Source organism: Anopheles merus, chromosome 3L (assembly GCF_017562075.2).
Source record: "Anopheles merus strain MAF chromosome 3L, AmerM5.1, whole genome shotgun sequence".
NCBI lineage: Eukaryota > Metazoa > Arthropoda > Insecta > Diptera > Culicidae > Anopheles > Anopheles merus.
Window position 1 is genome coordinate 7165716 of NC_054085.1, and position 18493 is coordinate 7184208.

Below are 18493 nucleotides of genomic sequence, written 5' to 3' on the forward strand. Positions count from 1 at the left end.
GAATCGGGTACACGCTATTCCGTGCGTCTGTATTTTGTTCAACACACCGTAGGTTGTGGCAGTGGCGGATTTAACGGTGGGTGGAGTGGGCGATCCACATTACGCCCCGTATTTGTCCAGGCGATATGTATTATTTTTTGGGAACTTGTTATCCTCCCTCCCCCCTTAAACAATTTCAACGTACCAACCACATATCACCAGTACATTGGAATTTTACGTTTCGGTTTGGATGGTCTTTACCATCATTCCGCCCGATTGTGTGGAGTCCCAGAAATCGTGCGCGCACGTTGATCTGTCTTTTCTCCCACAGTCCAATTGTTGCTCTTTTGTTTTCACGGGGTTTTGCTCTAGCCTATGCAGAATGGGTGCTCTAGTAGTATGGATGAGTCTTACGTCGTTTCCGTTCCCGAGAATCGAAGAACAACCGTTTCAACAGCGCAGCCGTGATCGTGTAATGGTATGTGTATAGAATGATATCAAAAGCTTAAGCTGCAACAGAATAAATGATGGAGTAAGTAAGAGTGGGTGGGGGGGGGGGGGTTGTCGTGGTTGTGGACACTTTTAGTTCATTTTGCAGTTTGAGTTGAACAGAACAGCATCGAATGTGATGTGATAAGATTTAAAATTGGATTCTCGAAGTGCAAGTGCAAATCACGGTATCGTTTGAATTGGTTGATATTCAGTTTATTGAAGTGTGTTTTTCAAATTACTTAATTTGCTATCAGGTAAGTTTTATACAGCACTGGCTGCAAATTGGTTGATTTATTAATTATTAATAATAGTCTCCCATAGATTGTCTGCTATGCCTACCACATACAATCCAAACTATGAAAATTCATTTCCATGGTGTTCTCCTGACCCGAAGGACGTATATGCAGCGGTTTGCAAATGGTGTAACAAAAAAATAAAAATCAACACTATGGGTAGAGTGGCTTTGTTAAGTCATGAAAAAAGCAAAGCACATCATCATCAAGTGTTGGTTCGAAAAACTAACCTTCCAATCAGCCATTTTTTACCAAGTAAGTAAATAACCGTTTGGCGGTAGTTACATTTTTAATGTTTGGTTTTTGGTATGTGTAAAAGTTATAACGTGTTTATAATTTTAAAGTAGCAAAGTTAGGATGGTGTTCTATATAGAAGTATTAAAAAGAGTGTTTGTAGTAGATTAACCCTTTCCGACCGATGCTGATTTTTATTAACTTTCCGTTCCGCTGGCATCACCAACGCAAGCAGTTGATTTTGAACCAAATATGCTGCAGCAAAATTGAGTTTTTTTTTGTATTACGATTTAAACTCTTCAAAGTACATCAATACTGTTATGTGTGCGATGAGATTTTGGCCAACCGCAATAATTCTTAGAAAAACATTCTTTGATCTGCGCTTCGCTGCTATTCTTGTGAGTAGAGTACAGTTCTTGACGATGATTGTTGTTACTCCCGCAAAACGCTAATGCCGGTCACCAAGGAAAGGACCACCAGTAATCATTTCCGTATGCCGTTGGCATTCTTGGAAGTTTTGATTGTTTTGAGAATAAAAACCAAAATGTGCAAAAAGGTTTTCAAATTTTTTTTAAAAACTGCCTAACAGCCTTACCCATAAAGTGAATATAGATTCAAAGCTAATCCGATGAGACAAAAGCTAGATCAGATCACAAAAACCTCAACAACGTAATGATTTTAATCATAACCTGATTTTTTTTTCATCTCACTACCCACTTCATCTAGACCGCTATAAAGACGCCCACAGCCGGCCGTTTTTAAAGTTTCTTTGTGTATGAGTATAAATAATAGCTGGATGTTGGTGATATTTTATTTACAAGTATTAATAAAGTATTTGTGATATTGGTTGTAGTACTGATATGCGGCATAAAATATTCTGCAAATCATATAGTTACAGCAGTGCTCTCCAACTATTTTAGGATCGCTGACCACTTGGCTTTGGAAATATATTTGATGCGGCCCACATCTTATTTTATATACTTAGTTCAACGTTTTTAAGCATTTGTGTAAAATCATAAGAACGAATTAGACTTTGCGTGAAAGTAATGTGCAATTTTAGATATTTTGCTATATTTCATTTAATATTCATGAGAATATGGCCTATCACACACCAAAAGAAAGAATATTCAATTCCCCAACTTTTTCGACTGTTAAATATTAAAATGTAGAATTAAATACATTTCGTTATGATTCTCCGCTGACCATTATTGTTTCACCGTGAACAAATCTGGGAGTTACAATGAAAAGCATTAGATTATTAATTCAATATGATTTCTAGTCTAGATACTTGGGGAATTTAATTTCCTTTCTTTTGGTGTAGAATAAGCCATATTCTAATAAAAAAATATGCAATATAGTCGAAAACCCCAAAATTTCACGTTCAATTTCACTTTATTCTATACGTAACTGTTGTAAATTTTATCTTGATGGTGTGAAAACAATTGCACTATGTGTATGGTAATAAGCTATTCTTAGAAAAACATTTTTTTTCGCGAACCGTTAATGCAGCGGATCACAGGTTGGAGATCACTAATTTACAGTTATGGTAGTTGGTGTATAACCCGATAACTAGCAATTAATTTACACTTTCACGAATTCTGTAACTTCAGCTTAATGATTAAATTTATGTAGTGTTATATAATGGTAGTGCTATGCACGCAAAAATATGGTTATTGATTTTTAAGAGAGTTCCTTTCTTCTTTTTTATAGATCAAATCGTTGGTAATAACCTGTTGTCGTCATCTCCGTCACTTTCTTCAATTTCCACTGCAATGGCTACCCAAATCTCAGCTTCAGATTCTTCCACGAACACTGATAATCAACACTCTAAGGCTTCCAACGTCTTGAATAGATTCATGCTAAACGAGCAAGTTACAAGTGCTGAAATTGTGTGAGCTCTGGAAACTATTGCCACTCATAACTCCTATCGCAGTGCTGGGGCTAACACTAATTTGTTCAAAACTATGTTTCCGGACAGCCAAATTGCCGCCAAGCTCGAGATGGGACGCACAAAACTTGCGTATCTAATAACTTTTGGTCTGACACCTTATTTCACAAACGAAATATTTAAGCAACTTGATGTATGTTCCGAAATAGTAATTGGTTTCGATGAAACATTGAACAAAGTTTCACAACGCCAACAGATGGATGTTAGTGTGAGATTTTGGAATGAAAATAAGGAACAGGTAGAATGTCGATACATTGGATCAGCGTTTTTAGATTCTTCTCGTGCAGTTGATCTCCTTAACGGATTGAAACAGTGCACAGAAAGAAAGCCTGCTCTACTGAATAACGTGATTCATCTAAGCATGGACGGACCGAATGTAAATTGGCGTTTAATGAAGGACTTATGCGAAGAACTTCGAAATCTGCGTGGGGTACCATCTTTTGATTTATTAAACATAGGTAGTTGCGGCTTACATGCTATTCATAATGCTTTTAAAAATGGTATGAAGCACACTGAATGGAACATTGACGAGTTTTTGACATCCCTCTATTATTTGTTCAAAGACTTTCCGTTGCGCCGTGCAGATTATAAAGAAACTACCGGATCCAATTTATTCCCACTGAAATTTTGTCCTATTCGATGGGTTGAAAATTTGAATGTGGCTGAGCGTGCATCTAAAATGATTCCTTATTTGAAAGTCTATGTGGCTGCGGTCAAAAACCAACGTGACAAAAAACTCAAGGAAGGTCACCATTCTTTCAAAAGGAGTTTTGCTGCAGTTGCTCAGTCTAGGCCATTCGCTTTAATAGAAAAGACCATTTCTGATGAAATGTTGAGCCCAAAACTTGCCTTTTTTATTTCCTCAGCTGGATGTGTGGAACCCTTTTTGCGAGAATTTCAATGTGATGCTCCTATGGCGCCATTTTTGTTTGATGAGTTATCTTCAATTACCCATTCTATAATGAGTAAGGTTTTAAAATCGGAATACTTAAATGTAAAAGCTAAAGCGATTACCAATATTGAGCTCAAAGATAACAACACACTACCGACATCGCAAGTTGATATAGGCTTTGGAGTCAAAGCGGCAATTAAAACAATAATGACAAGTGGAAAAATATCTGAAAAGGTGATCCTTCAGTTTAAGAACGATTGTAAAGCTTATTATATTGCATTTTTAACAAAAAATTGTGACCGTTCTCCACTGTGAGACCATCACAAAATCGCTTGATATTGCCTTGAAAAGGTTGGAGTACTGCCTAGATTACATGGTCCAAAGAGACCATTTAGGGGGTAATGTAGCGGACAAAGTTCGTCAGGAATTCACAAATGCGGTAGAAATTTTTAGCATAAAGTCATCTCTAGCTGCCTACAAGCGACATGAATGTCGACTAGATAATTTTTGGTTTAAAGTTCTTGCGGATTCGAGAAAAGAATTCTCAAACTTAAGAATTTTTTTTAAAAAATTTTAATTCTATCACATGGCAATGCAACACTGGAGCGAGGATTTTATATAAACAAAGAGTGTCTGATAGTTAATTTAATCGACGAAAGCTTAGTGGCGCAGCGAATAGTATACGACGCTATTTTGAACGCCGGTGGTGTTTTAGGGGTAGACATAAATAAATCACTCATCCAGTACGCCCGAAACGCGCATGGACGATACGTCGAGAGCCTGGAGCAAAAGAAGAAGGAAAGGGCACAAAAGGACGATGCCAGTGCTAGAAAAAAGACAACGAATCAAGCACTTAAGGAATTAGAATTAGTTAAAGCCAAAATTCTCGCAGATGCTCAGAAAGAAGTAGCCTTGATCGAAGAGAAAATGAGTAATTTGAATAAATAAGCTGTTTCAGCAATCTTATAAAAAACGTTTATAATGCTTAATAGTTTTATTTTTAAATAATAGTTTAAGGTTATTTTATTTAATTCTTGTTACATCGATAACAAGCAGCTTTGCACTGTCATACTAATTATAGACGAAGTTATAAATACTATTAGAGTTACCTATAACATTGTCAAAAAATGCTTTGAAATTTTAGTATCGCATAAGGCAATCAACTACGGGCAAATGAAGTGTAATAAACCGGGAAAACCCCTAAAAAATCCGGGAAAAACCGGGAAAAAACCGGGAATTTCAAATCCTGATTCGAGTGGCCACCCTGATAAACATTTTCGCTATGATGATAATAGGACCAAGCAAGCCAAGAGGGTCGAAAATTTTAGCAATGTAGGATAAAACTAGCCTTTTGGTAATTACGGTTGTGATAGGAGGCATATCAATACGGAACCGAAACGTGTCTGCTGTTGGTTCCCAAACGATGCCAAGTGTGGATACATGGTTTGATTCTTGCCACTCATGCGTTGGTTGGATTGCTATGTCTTCGGCAGGAATGTTTACTAGTGCTTCTGACCGATTCGATGCCCATTTTTTTAGTGAGAATCCTGCTGATTCCAGCATTTGTGAAATTTGTGTGCGCATTTCAATGGCTTCGTTAATGTCGTTTGATCCCGTTAACAAATCATCCACATAAAAATCATTTAAAGCACCGTTTACAGCTTGTGGGTATGTGTCGCTGTTATCGATAGCAATCTGCCGTAGAGTTCTAGTTGCCAAAAATGGAGCAGATGCTGTACCGTACGTGACTGTGTGTAGCTCGAAGGTGGATATCTCGTCTGTAGGACTCTCTCTGTATCGGATACGTAGCAGGTTTCTATCGTCAGGATGATGTAGAATTTGACGGTACATTTTCTCCACGTCGGCAGTCAGGGCGATGGAATGTGAACGGAACCGAAGAATGACGGAGAAAAGATCGTCCTGAACGACTGGACCGACCAACAGCTTGTCATTCAACGAATAGCCGCTGGACGTCTTGCACGACGCGTCAAAAACGACCCGAACCTTCGTTGTAGTACTCGACTCCTTTACCACGGCATGATGAGGAAGGTAATAATGCTGAGTCGAATCGTCTACCGGACCGGTAAGTCTCTTCATGTGACCCAACTGTTCATATTCCCGCATGAACTTAACATATTCGTCTCTCATTGTAGGATTATTCACCAAACGACGTTCCATACAACGGAGTCTACGATCGGCTGTTGCTTTAGATTCCCCTAAAACGACATTTGGATTAGGATTAAAAGGGAAACTAACAACATACCTTCCCGCTGAATTGCGAACGGTTGTCGATGAGTAGTGTTTCTCGCAGGCATCCTCTTCGACCGATAGCACAGAATCCTCGGCTATGGTTTCGCTTTCCCAAAAGCGCTGCATAATTTCCTCCAAGGGGATGTCGTGTGTTGCGAGATGGCACACCCGCGGACCACTTGATGAGTGCTGCGTGTTGCCGGATACCACCCAGCCGAAGTGCGTCTCCACCAGCCACGGTTTGCCTCTGCCAATAGAGCGCTTGCGACCGGTGTGAAGCTCCCAGAAAGTATCGCCTCCGATGACGATGTCGATATGCCCAGGCAAATTAAAGTTGGTGTCAGCTAAAGCCACGTCCGGCATTTTCCACGATGAGATGTCCGTAGGTGAAGTGGGGATGTGAGCTGATGGCGTTTCCAATACCAGAAAAGCCATCTCCGTAGCAAAGGATTGAGTTTTCGACTGCACCGTTGCGACGATCGAACCCTTCACTTGCTGTACTGCATTTCCAATGCCCGATACAGCGACGTTAACCTTGTTGCGACTGGTCAACAATTTCCGAGCGAACTCATCGGATATGAAATTCGACATGGAACCGGAGTCGAGTAAGGCCCTTGCCTCGAAAATATTGCCGTAATCGTCCTTGACCTGGACGTTTGCTGTTTCCAAGAAAACTTTGTCGTCGTCCGAATGTGCTGCCATTGTGACCGTTCTAGGTGGCGTGTGATGCAGGAGAGTGTGATGGCGTTCACGACACGTACGACACGAATAGTCAGATTTGCACGCTCTGACTTGATGTGTGCTGCTTAGGCAGTTCCAGCACAACCGCTTCGATGAGACGACGTCCCGTCGATGCTGAACCTCCTTGCCGATGAAAACTGGACAGCTGCGTAATGGATGATCTTCTGCGCACTCTAACGGACACTTGGGCTGCTGAATCGAACCAGATGAAACAGCAGGAGTAGGGCACGATGCAGCTGCATTTGCGACGAACCTCCGTTGCACTGCGTGACGATGAATGCCGGCCACCTTAATGCCACTAGCGCTTTGATCACTCACAAAGTTGTTGGTCGATTTAAGGATCTGGATTCTATCTTGCACGAACGCAATCACATCCTTGTACGTATCCTTGGTGAAGTGCACGGAGTGTTTTTCCCAAGCTAATAACGTTTCACGATCCAGTTTCATGAGGAGCATGTTGGATAGTGGTGTGTCCCATGAATCGACCGGTTCCTTGAGCTTCACCAGTCCGTTGACGAAACGGGTGAACTCATCCACCAAGTGGGTTAGCTTGTCCACGCACACCGATTGCACTCCGGGAAGATAGTGCAATTTACGATAATACTCACGTATTAGCAGACGAGAATTATCGTACCGTTTTAAAAGTGCTGCCCACGTCACTGAATAATTGTCTGCCGTTAGAGGTGTGTGTTCGAAGGTTAATGCTGCATCCCCCTTGAACGAAGAAAGCAGGTATTGCAGTTTGGCGATAGACGGTAGCTCGGCAGAAGCGTCGATCATGGCTATAAACCGATCACGGAACGAGAGCCATTTTGTGTGGTCTCCATCGAACGTTGGCAGCTCAATTTTTGGCAGGCGTAGGTTTGGCGCGTGAGGTCGACCAAACGCAAGCGTAGATGATGCCAAACCTGTCGTCTCGTTAAGGGAACCTTCTTCCTTCGGTTGATGCTCTCGAAGAAAGGATTTCAGCTTGCGGCAGCGTTCCTCGATGTCGATCCTTTCCATGATGCAAGCTTCAATCATTGTGTCACTGTCGTCGAGCTCTTCCAGTTTGGAAACCGCGGCGAAGAACCCTTCCTTATGTTTCTCTAAATCCTCTAACGCCTCTGGAATCTGCTTGGCATCATCGGTAGAGTATTCTGCCTGGAACCGTTCCAGCGACTTTATATTTTCCACGGCGATCCTCTTCTTCAGCTGCACTGCCTTGATTTTCTTTTCCATTTTCCGGAACTCAGATATCACACACAAACACGATGGCGCGAAATTCGAATGATGGCGCGAAAACGACCGTTGCCCTTGATGCGGGGCGAAATGCGATGGCGGGAAAATGTCACGTAATGACTTGCACTCTTGAAGCCGTAAAAACCGTTGTTCACTCTTGATGCGGAATGAACTGAATTTACACTCACTAAATCACGGATCCGGCTCGAAGGACCAAAAATGTGAAATATATTCACTAAAGTACTGGATTGTGATATTAACTTGTGTAAATTTGATGAGAATGAAAAGAATGTTCCTTAATCGCCGGTCTGTTTGCAACTGTGTATTCGTTTGTCCTATAGTTCATTACAAAGTTCATTCGTGTAGTTCGAGCAGTTCATTTCGTGCAGTCCTAATTAGTCAAGTAGTTCTATCTATATCCTATGGTTTAGTTCCTTCTAATTCCTGCGTGTTTTCCTATTTGAATTCATATTTGAAATATTAATAATAACCCAAAATCCACCACTATAAGAATATGTGGAGACTACTCCACCGGCCTAAATTCAGCATTACGGGCGCATAAATACCCTTTACCATTACCCGAAGACATTTTTGCCAAACTTGCCGGTTGCAAATATTTTAGCACAATCGATCTATCGGATGCATTTCTTCAGGTGGCCACATAATTGATCATCAAGGAATTAAACCAAATCCAGAAAAGATAGCGACAATTCTCAACTTACCAGCACCAACCGATTTAAGTGGCGTAAGATCATTCTTAGGTGCCATTAATTACTATGGCAAGTTTGTGCCCAACATGCGCGAGTTAAGGTATCCTTTAGACATGCTCTTAAAAAAGGACGGACGATTCGAGTGGACCCTTGAGTGTGAAAAAGCTTTTAAAAAGTTTAAAGAAATTTTATCATCAAATTTGCTTCTCACACATTACGATCCCCGAGCCAAAATTGTTGTTTCTGCAGATGCCTCTTCTATAGGGGTCGGAGCAACCATTAGCCATGTTTTCTCTGATGGATCCGTTAAAGTAATACAGCACGCATCTAGAGCGCTAACCAAAGCAGAAACAGGTTACAGCCAAATCGATAGAGAGGGATTGGCCATAGTATACGCTGTAACCAAATTTCATAAAATGCTGTTTGGGAGACACTTTATTTTACAAACAGATCATAGACCACTGCTTAGAATATTTGGTTCAAAAAAGGGGATTCCGATCTATACAGCAAATCGTCTTCAAAGATTCGCGCTGACGATACAGCTTTATGATTTTGAAATGGAATACATACAATCAGACAAGTTTGGAAATGCGGATGTCCTGTCTCGTCTTATACAAAATCATGCAAAGCCAGAGCCAGAATATGTGATCGCGAGCGCTAGCCTAGAAGAAGACTTGGAGGCAGTAGTTATCAATGCGATTAGTTCGTTCCCCCTCACGTTCAGAGACGTTGAGATAAAAACCCAGAGCGATCCCGTACTACGACAGGTTTACACACATATAAAAAAGGGCTGGCCAACAAACGTATCGTATGGATCAGAGCTTGCACGTTACCATGATAGAAGAGAGTCCTTGTCAGCAGTAAACAACTGTATCCTATTTGGAGAGAGTGTAGTGATCCCCAAACTGCTACAAAAACAATGCCTGAGTCAGATCCATCATGGTCATCCGGGGATTCAAAGGATGAAGGCCTTAGCTAGAAGCTACATGTACTGGCCATCTATGGATCGTGATATTACTGAATGGGTTAATTCGTGTCATGCCTGCCAGGCAGCCGCCAAATCACCTCCATGCACCGATAAAACCAGCTGGCCAAAATCTTCAGCTCCTTGGCAACGCCTTCATATCGATTATGCTGGTCCATTGAAGGGAGAGTGGTATCTTATATTAGTGGATTCTTTTTCAAAATGGCCTGAAATAGTTCAAACTAGCAACACGTCATCAGCGGCTACAATTGCTATTCTTCGTAGTATTTTCGCACGTTTTGGTATGCCGATGACGCTAGTGTCTGATAATGGGACACAATTCTGCAGTATTGAATTTGAACGATTTTGTAAGAAAAGCGGTATTATACACGTTAGAACGGCGCCTTACCATCCACAATCAAACGGCCAGACAGAGCGATTTGTGGACACTTTTAAGCGAGCTATGAGGAAAATCGAAGTTGATGGTTACACGGTTCGGGAGAGTTTGGACATATTCTTACAAACTTACAGGTCTACCCCAAACGCTTGTCTGGAAGGATCAAAGTCTCCCGCGGAGATCATGTTGAGTAGACGCCCAAGAATACCGCTGGATTTATTAACACCATTACAAAACCCACCACAGATAAGCCCTACTGTAGAAGAAAGAGAATTTTGCCCTAATCAAAACGTTTATGCTAAACATTATTCCCAGAATGAATGGAGATGGATAACCGGTACGGTTCTGAAGCGACAAGGTAGAGTCATGTACGTGGTCAGGACGGCTGATGGAAAGATCATTCGACGGCATATTCATCAGGTACGTCGGCGGACGCAAGAAGAATCTTCAACAGTATTTCAGCCTCGCTTACCTCTAGATGTTTTGCTTGAAGCTTGGAATTTGGATCGCGTACAAAGTCCACCTGCACCTGCACCGTCACCACCAGCAGACTTACCGTTACCTTCAAGCATCAGCGACCACCAAACGGTACCGGTGCTTCCTCCTGCTGCGTCCACACAAACATTTGGAAAAACAACAACTGCACGTCCCAGAAGGCTGTATCAGGTACAGGAACCACGACGCTCTTCTCGCAATAGAAGATTGCCCAGTCGGTTCGATGTGTACCGTATATTTTAAGAGAGGGAGATGTTATGGAGGCGTTTAGGGCGAAATGCAATAAGTGAGCCAACCTGCGCAAACAGTTCGGCTCCGACTGGCTGGTCACTCAGCGAGCCGAGAGGCCACTCAGCACGATCGAAAGGACGATTGTGCTCTCTTGGATTAAGGCGGCCGAGCGGGACGGTCACACACAAAAAGGGCTTAGGATTAATAAATTATATATTATTGTATTGTTTTAAATAAGTACAGCGTCCTTTTAGCCAAGCCCCACAAATATCACAAAACATATAAATTTACGAATATTTAAAGATTTTTTTTTTCATGACACAAACGAACAAGAATAAGATACACTAAAGCAGTGGCGTCTAGCTTGTGGCGCGCGGGCCACGGATAATCCGTGACGTTAAAAGACGAGGTCCGGAAAAGTTTTTTTTTTTAATATTATCTTAAAATAATAAACATCATATTATCAACAGGCATATCTAGAAGAAGATTTAAGCATGTTTTTTTAAATAATTTTAAACCATGTCTACAAAATATTTTTACAAAGCTTCGTTTCTCGTGATTCTAAAACGGTAGAAGAGCTCTGCATTGAAAAGGCAAGAAATCAACATGGCCGAACGTAAAAACCGAGGAGAACTAAAAAACAAATGATTAAGAGCTCAACAGGTAGAACTGCACTTACACTTAACGGGTAGAATTATACTTATTTGGCTTCCGGCAAAACAGCCAAGCATCGGTAGCCATAATTTAAATCCAGGCGAAAGAATCGCTTGTTTTGCACGAGTACACAGGTAATACAAATCAGTAACGATGCTTTGGTATAAATTAGCTCGCAACAAGCCAAGACAAGTCAGATTCTGTTGAACCGTTAGGACAGGACCATGTCCATCCTTAGTTCGTCATCTCATTTTTCGAGCTTCGGAGGGTCTATCATCCAAAGTAAATTGTTGATAGTTTCAACTTGGAAGATGTCTTGCGAAGATATTTAAGATAACCCGAATGTTCCTATCCTGGCTTACATGCGATCGAATGGACGGAATAGCCAAACACAAAGTGAAGTGCCAATGAAAATAGTGCAAGAGTACAGAAACAGAACAACTGTAATAATGTGCCAACTCTATATTCAAAGACGTTCAAGTGTAGTTCGCAATCAAAATAATCAAAAACCAGCGAAAACCCTGAAGGAAATTTCGTGCTACATCTTCATAGAGAATACAAGTCGTTTTGCTGAGCTCACTGTCCAATATGGATTGACAGGCGAGAATGGACTGGAGTCCCAACCGAATCTCTGGATCGACAGCGGCTGATCAAGCAGTGAGATCTACGTATATTCAAAAGTGAAAATTGTGATCTAAACTTCTGGCTATTCAGTACTTTAAAATTGAAGTTCTCATTAACTCCTGCTGTGAAGCAGCATTTGCTCAATTTACAACAACCACTTAAGTCGACACAAACTTTGAGTCGTTTTCAATCAACTGTTGTTGTACCACTCTTCTGCGGTTATTTTAAAGTCCCATTCAATGCAATTTTCATTATTCTGGTATCATTACCAAAATGATTTCCAAAACGGGAAAGTGAACGATGTCAATACTTACTACTCGGTATCTAGTAATTAATGTTTTGAACAACTTTGCTTTAAATCAATATTTGTTCCATTCTCAACAACCACTTACATTTTTGGTCTTTTAAATTGTCAATAACTTCTTCATCCGTCATGTTACTAAGATCAGAAGAGGAAATCATGCATTGGACGGTATTAAGAGTAGTGTGGGGTGCGATCGTGATAAGTGTTCCATTCCTAGCTTAGAGTTTGTATTTTTTGTAGTGAGACAATGATCGGGGTTTCAAAAGGTGTTTGGAATTATTATTAATTAGGTTACCTTCTACCGGTCGTCCAACATGTTGTTCTAAACTTTTGCCTACGATGAACGGGTATGGTAGCGGTTTTCCTTCGGTAGCGTACGTTGAACCATTCCGGGTAAGGCCTAGCCCAGGAACTCGCATCAGGAGATGGATTATCTAGCATTGGCACTTGAAAAACAGTCTGACAATTTAAAACGACTTGACATTGATTTCTTGATGGTTTTAAATTGGAATATTCTTTTGGTGGAGATTTTGACCTACTTTTTTGAGACCTACTCAATTCAGCGTAGTTTAGCGTTTCAATTGGCAGCATCAGAATATTTATTGCTCTACCTCCCTTCAAGGTGTATCCTTTTTTGGCCGCCCGCTTGATTCTCACTTGTACGCATTGGCTGTCCTCATGGTCGGTCTGGCTTCTGATTCCAAACTTTGCTTGATTTAAATACTTTGTGATATTCAGCTCTTTTTCTAAAATTTGTTGTTGTTGTTTGCAATGATACATTATTCATGCAGCGCCCAATAAGTTTTTATTAATATTAATATTCCATATTTAATAAATTTTTTAATTTTTGCCCCACCTCAATTGTGGTTATACACCACGAGTTCAATTTTGCTGAATCTTAATAATGTAGCAGCTGTCACTTTTGTCTTTCCCGCTAAGTATTCGATGTCGATGTCGGTTGCTTTGAGGACTAACCTCATTGGTGTGAGTATTGACGTAGGATTTTTCAATTTAAACATGTACACCATGGTCTGTTCTAAATAAAAACTTTCTTCCATATACGTATGGTTTAAAATAATTGATAGCACAGTGTATAGCAGTTAGTTCTTTTTCTTTTATAAATTTATTTTTATTTCCCGGTTTAAAGTTTTTACTAGCAAAAACTTTTGGATAGTCATTTTCTGCCGTTCATTGTGATAGGAAACCTCCACATGCTACATCTGAAGCTTCTGCAGTTATTGTTTTGTGAAATCTGGATGTATTAATATAGTAGGAGATACTTTTTTTTCCCGAAGTGTATCCAACGTTCCTTGACATTCATTTATGCAATCAAATTTTTATATGTTTGCATTATATTTTAGTAAGATTATTTTGCATTTTGCTATTATTGCAAATTTTCTTCCGCTTTTGAGCTTGTCCATTCTCCATTCAATCCATTCTCGCCTGCCAACCTAGATTGGGCAGTGAGCTCACCTTGACCATTTCCACTTATGGTTTAGTCTTCTGCGTTGGATACAGGTGTCCCATTGAGAAATTTTCCTCTGTTTCCTTTTATTTCTAGTGATGTTTAATGAACTTTATTAATGAGCTCTTTGAACATGGTAAAATTACACGAGGATCCGTGTGTGGTATGTGCAGCAGATTTTTTTTATTATTGATTTTTATACAGACTTTGAGCCTTTTGGCTTATTCGCCTCTTAACTACTTTACTACTTAAAACCCGACATCTTCTTACGCAAAGCATTTTTTTCGTAAGGACGGCCTAGTTGGCCGTATCATTTAGGCAAAGCATTTCCTCCTTGCGTAAACCTTAATCTGAGTTTGCTCGATTAAAACTAAGCTAAAAACTAAAAGAAAAATCGATTTATTTTACACTATGCTTGGTAGTGTATCCATGGCAATCAGTGAGAATGTGACGAACCGTAATGTTTACGTAAAAAAAGTTGCATAACGGTGGGTTGAACTTTTCTTGGAGATAGGAGTGAGTAAGACGGTCGTGGCCGATCCTAAGACGCGATAGCACTTGTTGGTGGCGGCTGGAGTGTGTGTCTTTCCAAGCTAATGTTGATGGTTTGATGGTTCGAAGAATATAAGGATAGAAAAAGATTCATTTTTTCTAGAGATTCATTCTTTTTCTCGAGTTCTTCAATTTGGGTGTCTTTTTCATCTACTGTGTGTGTGTGCAGTGGCGGATTAAGGGTATCGGGGGTCCTAGGCGGTAAGACGAGCTGAGGCCCCCTGTAAATGGTAAATAGTGTTCGGGAGGGGGGGGGGGGTTGGTGGTGGTAGCGGCATTAAACTGGCTATTGGGAGATGAAACGCCATCGGGGGGCCCTACGATTATCAGATTACTAAAATTTCCCGTCGGGGGGCCCTACGATTACTAAAATTTTTGCCGACGGGGGGGGGAATGGATTCGTCCATCCTTCCGGGTGCCCTTGGCACTAGTACTCTGTCCATACAGCATACTATAGAATGGCGATCTACGGGGCCCCAGACGACCGCCTAGTCCACCTACCGTTAGATCCGCCACTGTGTGTGTGTTGTGCGTGATGCGGTTTTGAATGGGACTAGAATTTGTGGATAGGGTATCATTAAGGAGAGCTTTACGTGCCTCACCGTAAGAACAGTTGTTGTCGATTTTGTACTTGATGACCTGCTCTTCATGAAGGTAGCGGGGACAGGTACGAGACGTGGTGCTGTGGTTGTCCTTGCAGTTGATGCACACGGGGTCTACGGTGCACTCTCCATGCGCAGGGGTACCACAGCTAGTGCAGGTAGGCGACAGTTTACAGTGAATCTGTGTATGTCCAAACTGTCAACACTTAAAACACTGGATTTGTTTCGAGGAAATAGGCTCTAGTTCTTACTTGTAAAGCGCCAAGGCGAATAAATTCGGTACTAGCGGTAGTATTGATTCACAGCAGAAAAATGTTTGTTAGCACAATTTTACCATTCACTTTACGTGTAAAGAGCCGAACATTCATCACTTTTTCATCACTCAAGTTCTCAAGAATCTTTTCATCACTTAATCTTTTTAGATCTGGGGCAAAAATAGCACACTGAACACTATTGACGGTCACATGAGGAGCAATTTTCACAAAGGTTCCATCGATTAACTTTATAACTTTTTGTAGCTTCTCGAAGTGAATTTGGTTCCTAGTTTTCAGCAAAAGCTTCTTTCCAATGTCGATTTTACGGCCAAACTCACTAAGATCACTGCCAACGGCGTCCTTGATGGTTTTACCGATGATAACGGGTTTACGGGAAAGGCAGAATAGTTTGCCATTTGAAGCACCAAATACTTCAGATGACCCGCTGTTCTCGCTGTTTTTGTCCTTCCACGGGGGCATAGGTCACACCATACGAAAGGTCTCAGGATGGAGAAAATTTCCCCCTAAGGTTGGAGGGCCTGACATAGTGTCGGCCCAATGCAATGTCTCTTTTACCAACATGCTCCGTTAGTGAACTGCAAAATAATAAATGTAATGTTAACAAATATATATAGTTGGAATTTACCAGCCAATGGGATTTCTCATCTGGGCACTGGAAGGTGTTGTACTGGTTGCACACGTTGAGGCGTTGTAATAATTTGCCTCCCTATCTGGACCCGTGAAAATCCAACACTAACATCATTTGATTGATTCAACTTTATAAAACAGTGTCCCGCGATCCTTCGGATCATAAAGCGCGCCTATCCAATTGTTTCAGACTAGATCACCTGTAGAAAGTTGGATTTTGGATACGGTCCCGATGTAATAACTTTGATCTCGCGCTTACCAGGGCGGCCTTCAAACATCGTTAAGGACATCATTTTGCTGAAATAGACAAAACTGAGGTGGATTCTGCATTGAAGCGGACTTATCGACTATTCGTTCAGGCAATCATAGAAATCCTGAAAAGACTTTCGTTTCTGGAATCGTTAGAGTTTAGAGTCCATACCTTGGGTAGGGGGACATAACTAAACTCTTTAAATGAGAAGTCGATAGATGCACGAGGGGCATAGTCCTATCCTGGCAGACCGAAAAATGTGAATTGCCATGATCGGTGGTGGTTTTATTTATAAACATCGAAGGGTTGTGGTTTTCTTACATCTGGTTCCGGGGTTGAACGTTATTGATTTTACCAAGTAAGTTCTGTTTATCTTTTGATGACAAGAACGATGGTTTTTGCCACTTAGTTCCTGTTTTGGGTTTTAATGTATACATTGTTCCTGCTTTGGGTTAAAATGCATATGCTGTTCCTGCTTATGGTTATGATGTATAAACGATTTCAATTGTTAAATGTTCGTCTATGTTTAGCTACGCTGCGCTTTTGGTGTAAGTTGCATGCGTTCCCGATTCACCTATTTCTTAATTGCTTTGTATGAATGGTGCGGCCGGTTGTGTTGCTATAGTGTGATATGATTTGCTGAGTGTGTTATAATGAATGTGTTGCAATGGTGTGATTTGGCTTTCCAAAATGTATTGCAATGTGTCTATACTTTATAGTGTGTATATAGCAGATATGTTACACATTATCTTTTCAGCCTGTCGAATGAGGCCAATTGGTTCAAAGTCTCTATAAAAATAAAGAAAAATCTTTACAGCCGCACTTTAGCTTCGGTTCCAATACGATTTTCATAATCTCCTTCTTGTTCAACTTATACATACCTTCTTGATATTCCATATATCAAATTTCTGGTGGTTAAGCAACTCAATCTAATCACTCACTTTTTTGTGTTTGCGACATATAGTTATGTGGCATTGGACACCAGCTCGTGGCACGACACAATGCTTTACCATATTGCAGCGCGACACATTCCATCTCTTCTAGTTCCCACGGGCGCGCATCATCGGACACCAGCCGGGCCGACAACGCAGACAGCACGGTCGCGCGACATCGGACACCAGCCGGACGCAGACAGCTCCCACAAACATACACCGCCAACCGAGGTAGAATTAATGTGAGGGTTTAGTTTTAGTTTAGAACTCATTGGAGTAACATTTAATCTTTTTTAATAAAAAGCCGAATAATAAATGTACACCGCATAATTATATATCAACCAATAACGATAACTTAGAAACCCTTCCCTTTTGTACGGTATGATGATGTGCAAGCATATTGCACCCGATTCGTACCTTATGCTCGTCGAACTTATCGACTACTGTGTACGGGTCTCTTCAAATATATACAACACCTCTCTTCAATATAGGAATAAGACCAGAAAATTGTTCACGGAGTTGAGAAATTAAACACAAAACAATAAACAAGAAACTGAACTTTAATTAACTACTGCCGATCTAATCGTAAACAAAACCAATCCACTTAAACAGCACGAAACATTTTTAATTGCTAAAAGCCATTATTGTTAAAGCTGCCTCTGCATAATCAAACAAAATCAAGTACAAAGTATGTTACACCTTCATTTGGCATTCGTAAATGCCAAAGATATAGGAGCGTCTGGTCGTTTTGAAGGTGCGTATTGGAACGATTAGTGTAAAGTTCGACATCGACAGTTTAGTTAATGTTTAGCCATATGTGTAATTAGCAACCAAATTGCTTATATTTTTTTCGTAGTTATTCGACGTACAGCAGAAACAGTGACCATTTACTTTCTTCCTTCGTGTTACCTTCTTCTTCAATGATCACGAAACGGTTGTACTGTGTGTGCCTGCTGGTTTTAATGACGACACGCGCCAGCGGCAATAGTTGCACCGTTAAAAAGCTTTCGAGCGTCCAAGCAGTAGCTGCATGTCCAGGATTCAATGTTCAACTTACGCTGTATACAAACCAGCTGGAAGTGACTTGTTCTGACAAACCCAATTTTGAACTGCTTCGTAATCTTGCCAATCTACAAAGCTTCGCGTTCAAAGAGCTGGCCTATCGGGACTGTCCACTCCCGGTCGGCAATCACTCGCTTGTGGAACTGCTCTCAGTATTTCTCAACCTCACCGAACTATCCTCTATCCAAAGGTTATTCTTCGTCGATAATACGAAATTTTCCGACCAAATTTCACTTGATCCACAGCTCTTTGCCAGCCTGCCCAAACTGCAGGTGCTGTCGATGAAAAATTCCTCCCGT

General features: G+C 40.9%; 2 protein-coding genes across 3 annotated transcripts; one reads left to right on the plus strand and one right to left on the minus strand.

Moving 5' to 3' along the window:
- Positions 1-549: 549 nt before the first annotated feature.
- Positions 550-5128, plus strand: LOC121600425. 2 transcript variants are annotated; one of them, XM_041929003.1, is made up of 3 exons: positions 550-725; positions 783-1019; positions 2709-5128. In XM_041929003.1, the coding sequence occupies exon 3, from the start codon at positions 2963-2965 to the stop codon at positions 4151-4153; it is 1191 nt and encodes a 396-aa protein (XP_041784937.1). In that variant the 5' UTR covers positions 550-725; positions 783-1019; positions 2709-2962; the 3' UTR covers positions 4154-5128. The 2 variants fall into 2 exon arrangements, with proteins under 2 accessions (XP_041784937.1, XP_041784938.1); XM_041929004.1 differs by having other exon boundaries at positions 793-1019.
- A 916-nt stretch (positions 5129-6044) lies between these two features.
- LOC121598906 lies at positions 6045-8050 on the minus strand. The gene is made up of 2 exons (XM_041926268.1): positions 6102-8050; positions 6045-6054 (listed from the first exon to the last, which is right to left on the minus strand). The coding sequence occupies exons 1-2, from the start codon at positions 8048-8050 to the stop codon at positions 6045-6047; spliced, it is 1959 nt and encodes a 652-aa protein (XP_041782202.1).
- Positions 8051-18493: the final 10443 nt, after the last annotated feature.

What these genes read in the sequence shown, in the direction of transcription:
- LOC121598906 (XM_041926268.1), bottom strand. Translation starts at nt 8,050, where the DNA reads ATGGAAAAGAAAATCAAGGCAGTGCAGCTGAAGAAGAGGATCGCCGTG.
- LOC121600425 (XM_041929003.1), top strand. Translation starts at nt 2,963, where the DNA reads ATGTTTCCGGACAGCCAAATTGCCGCCAAGCTCGAGATGGGACGCACA.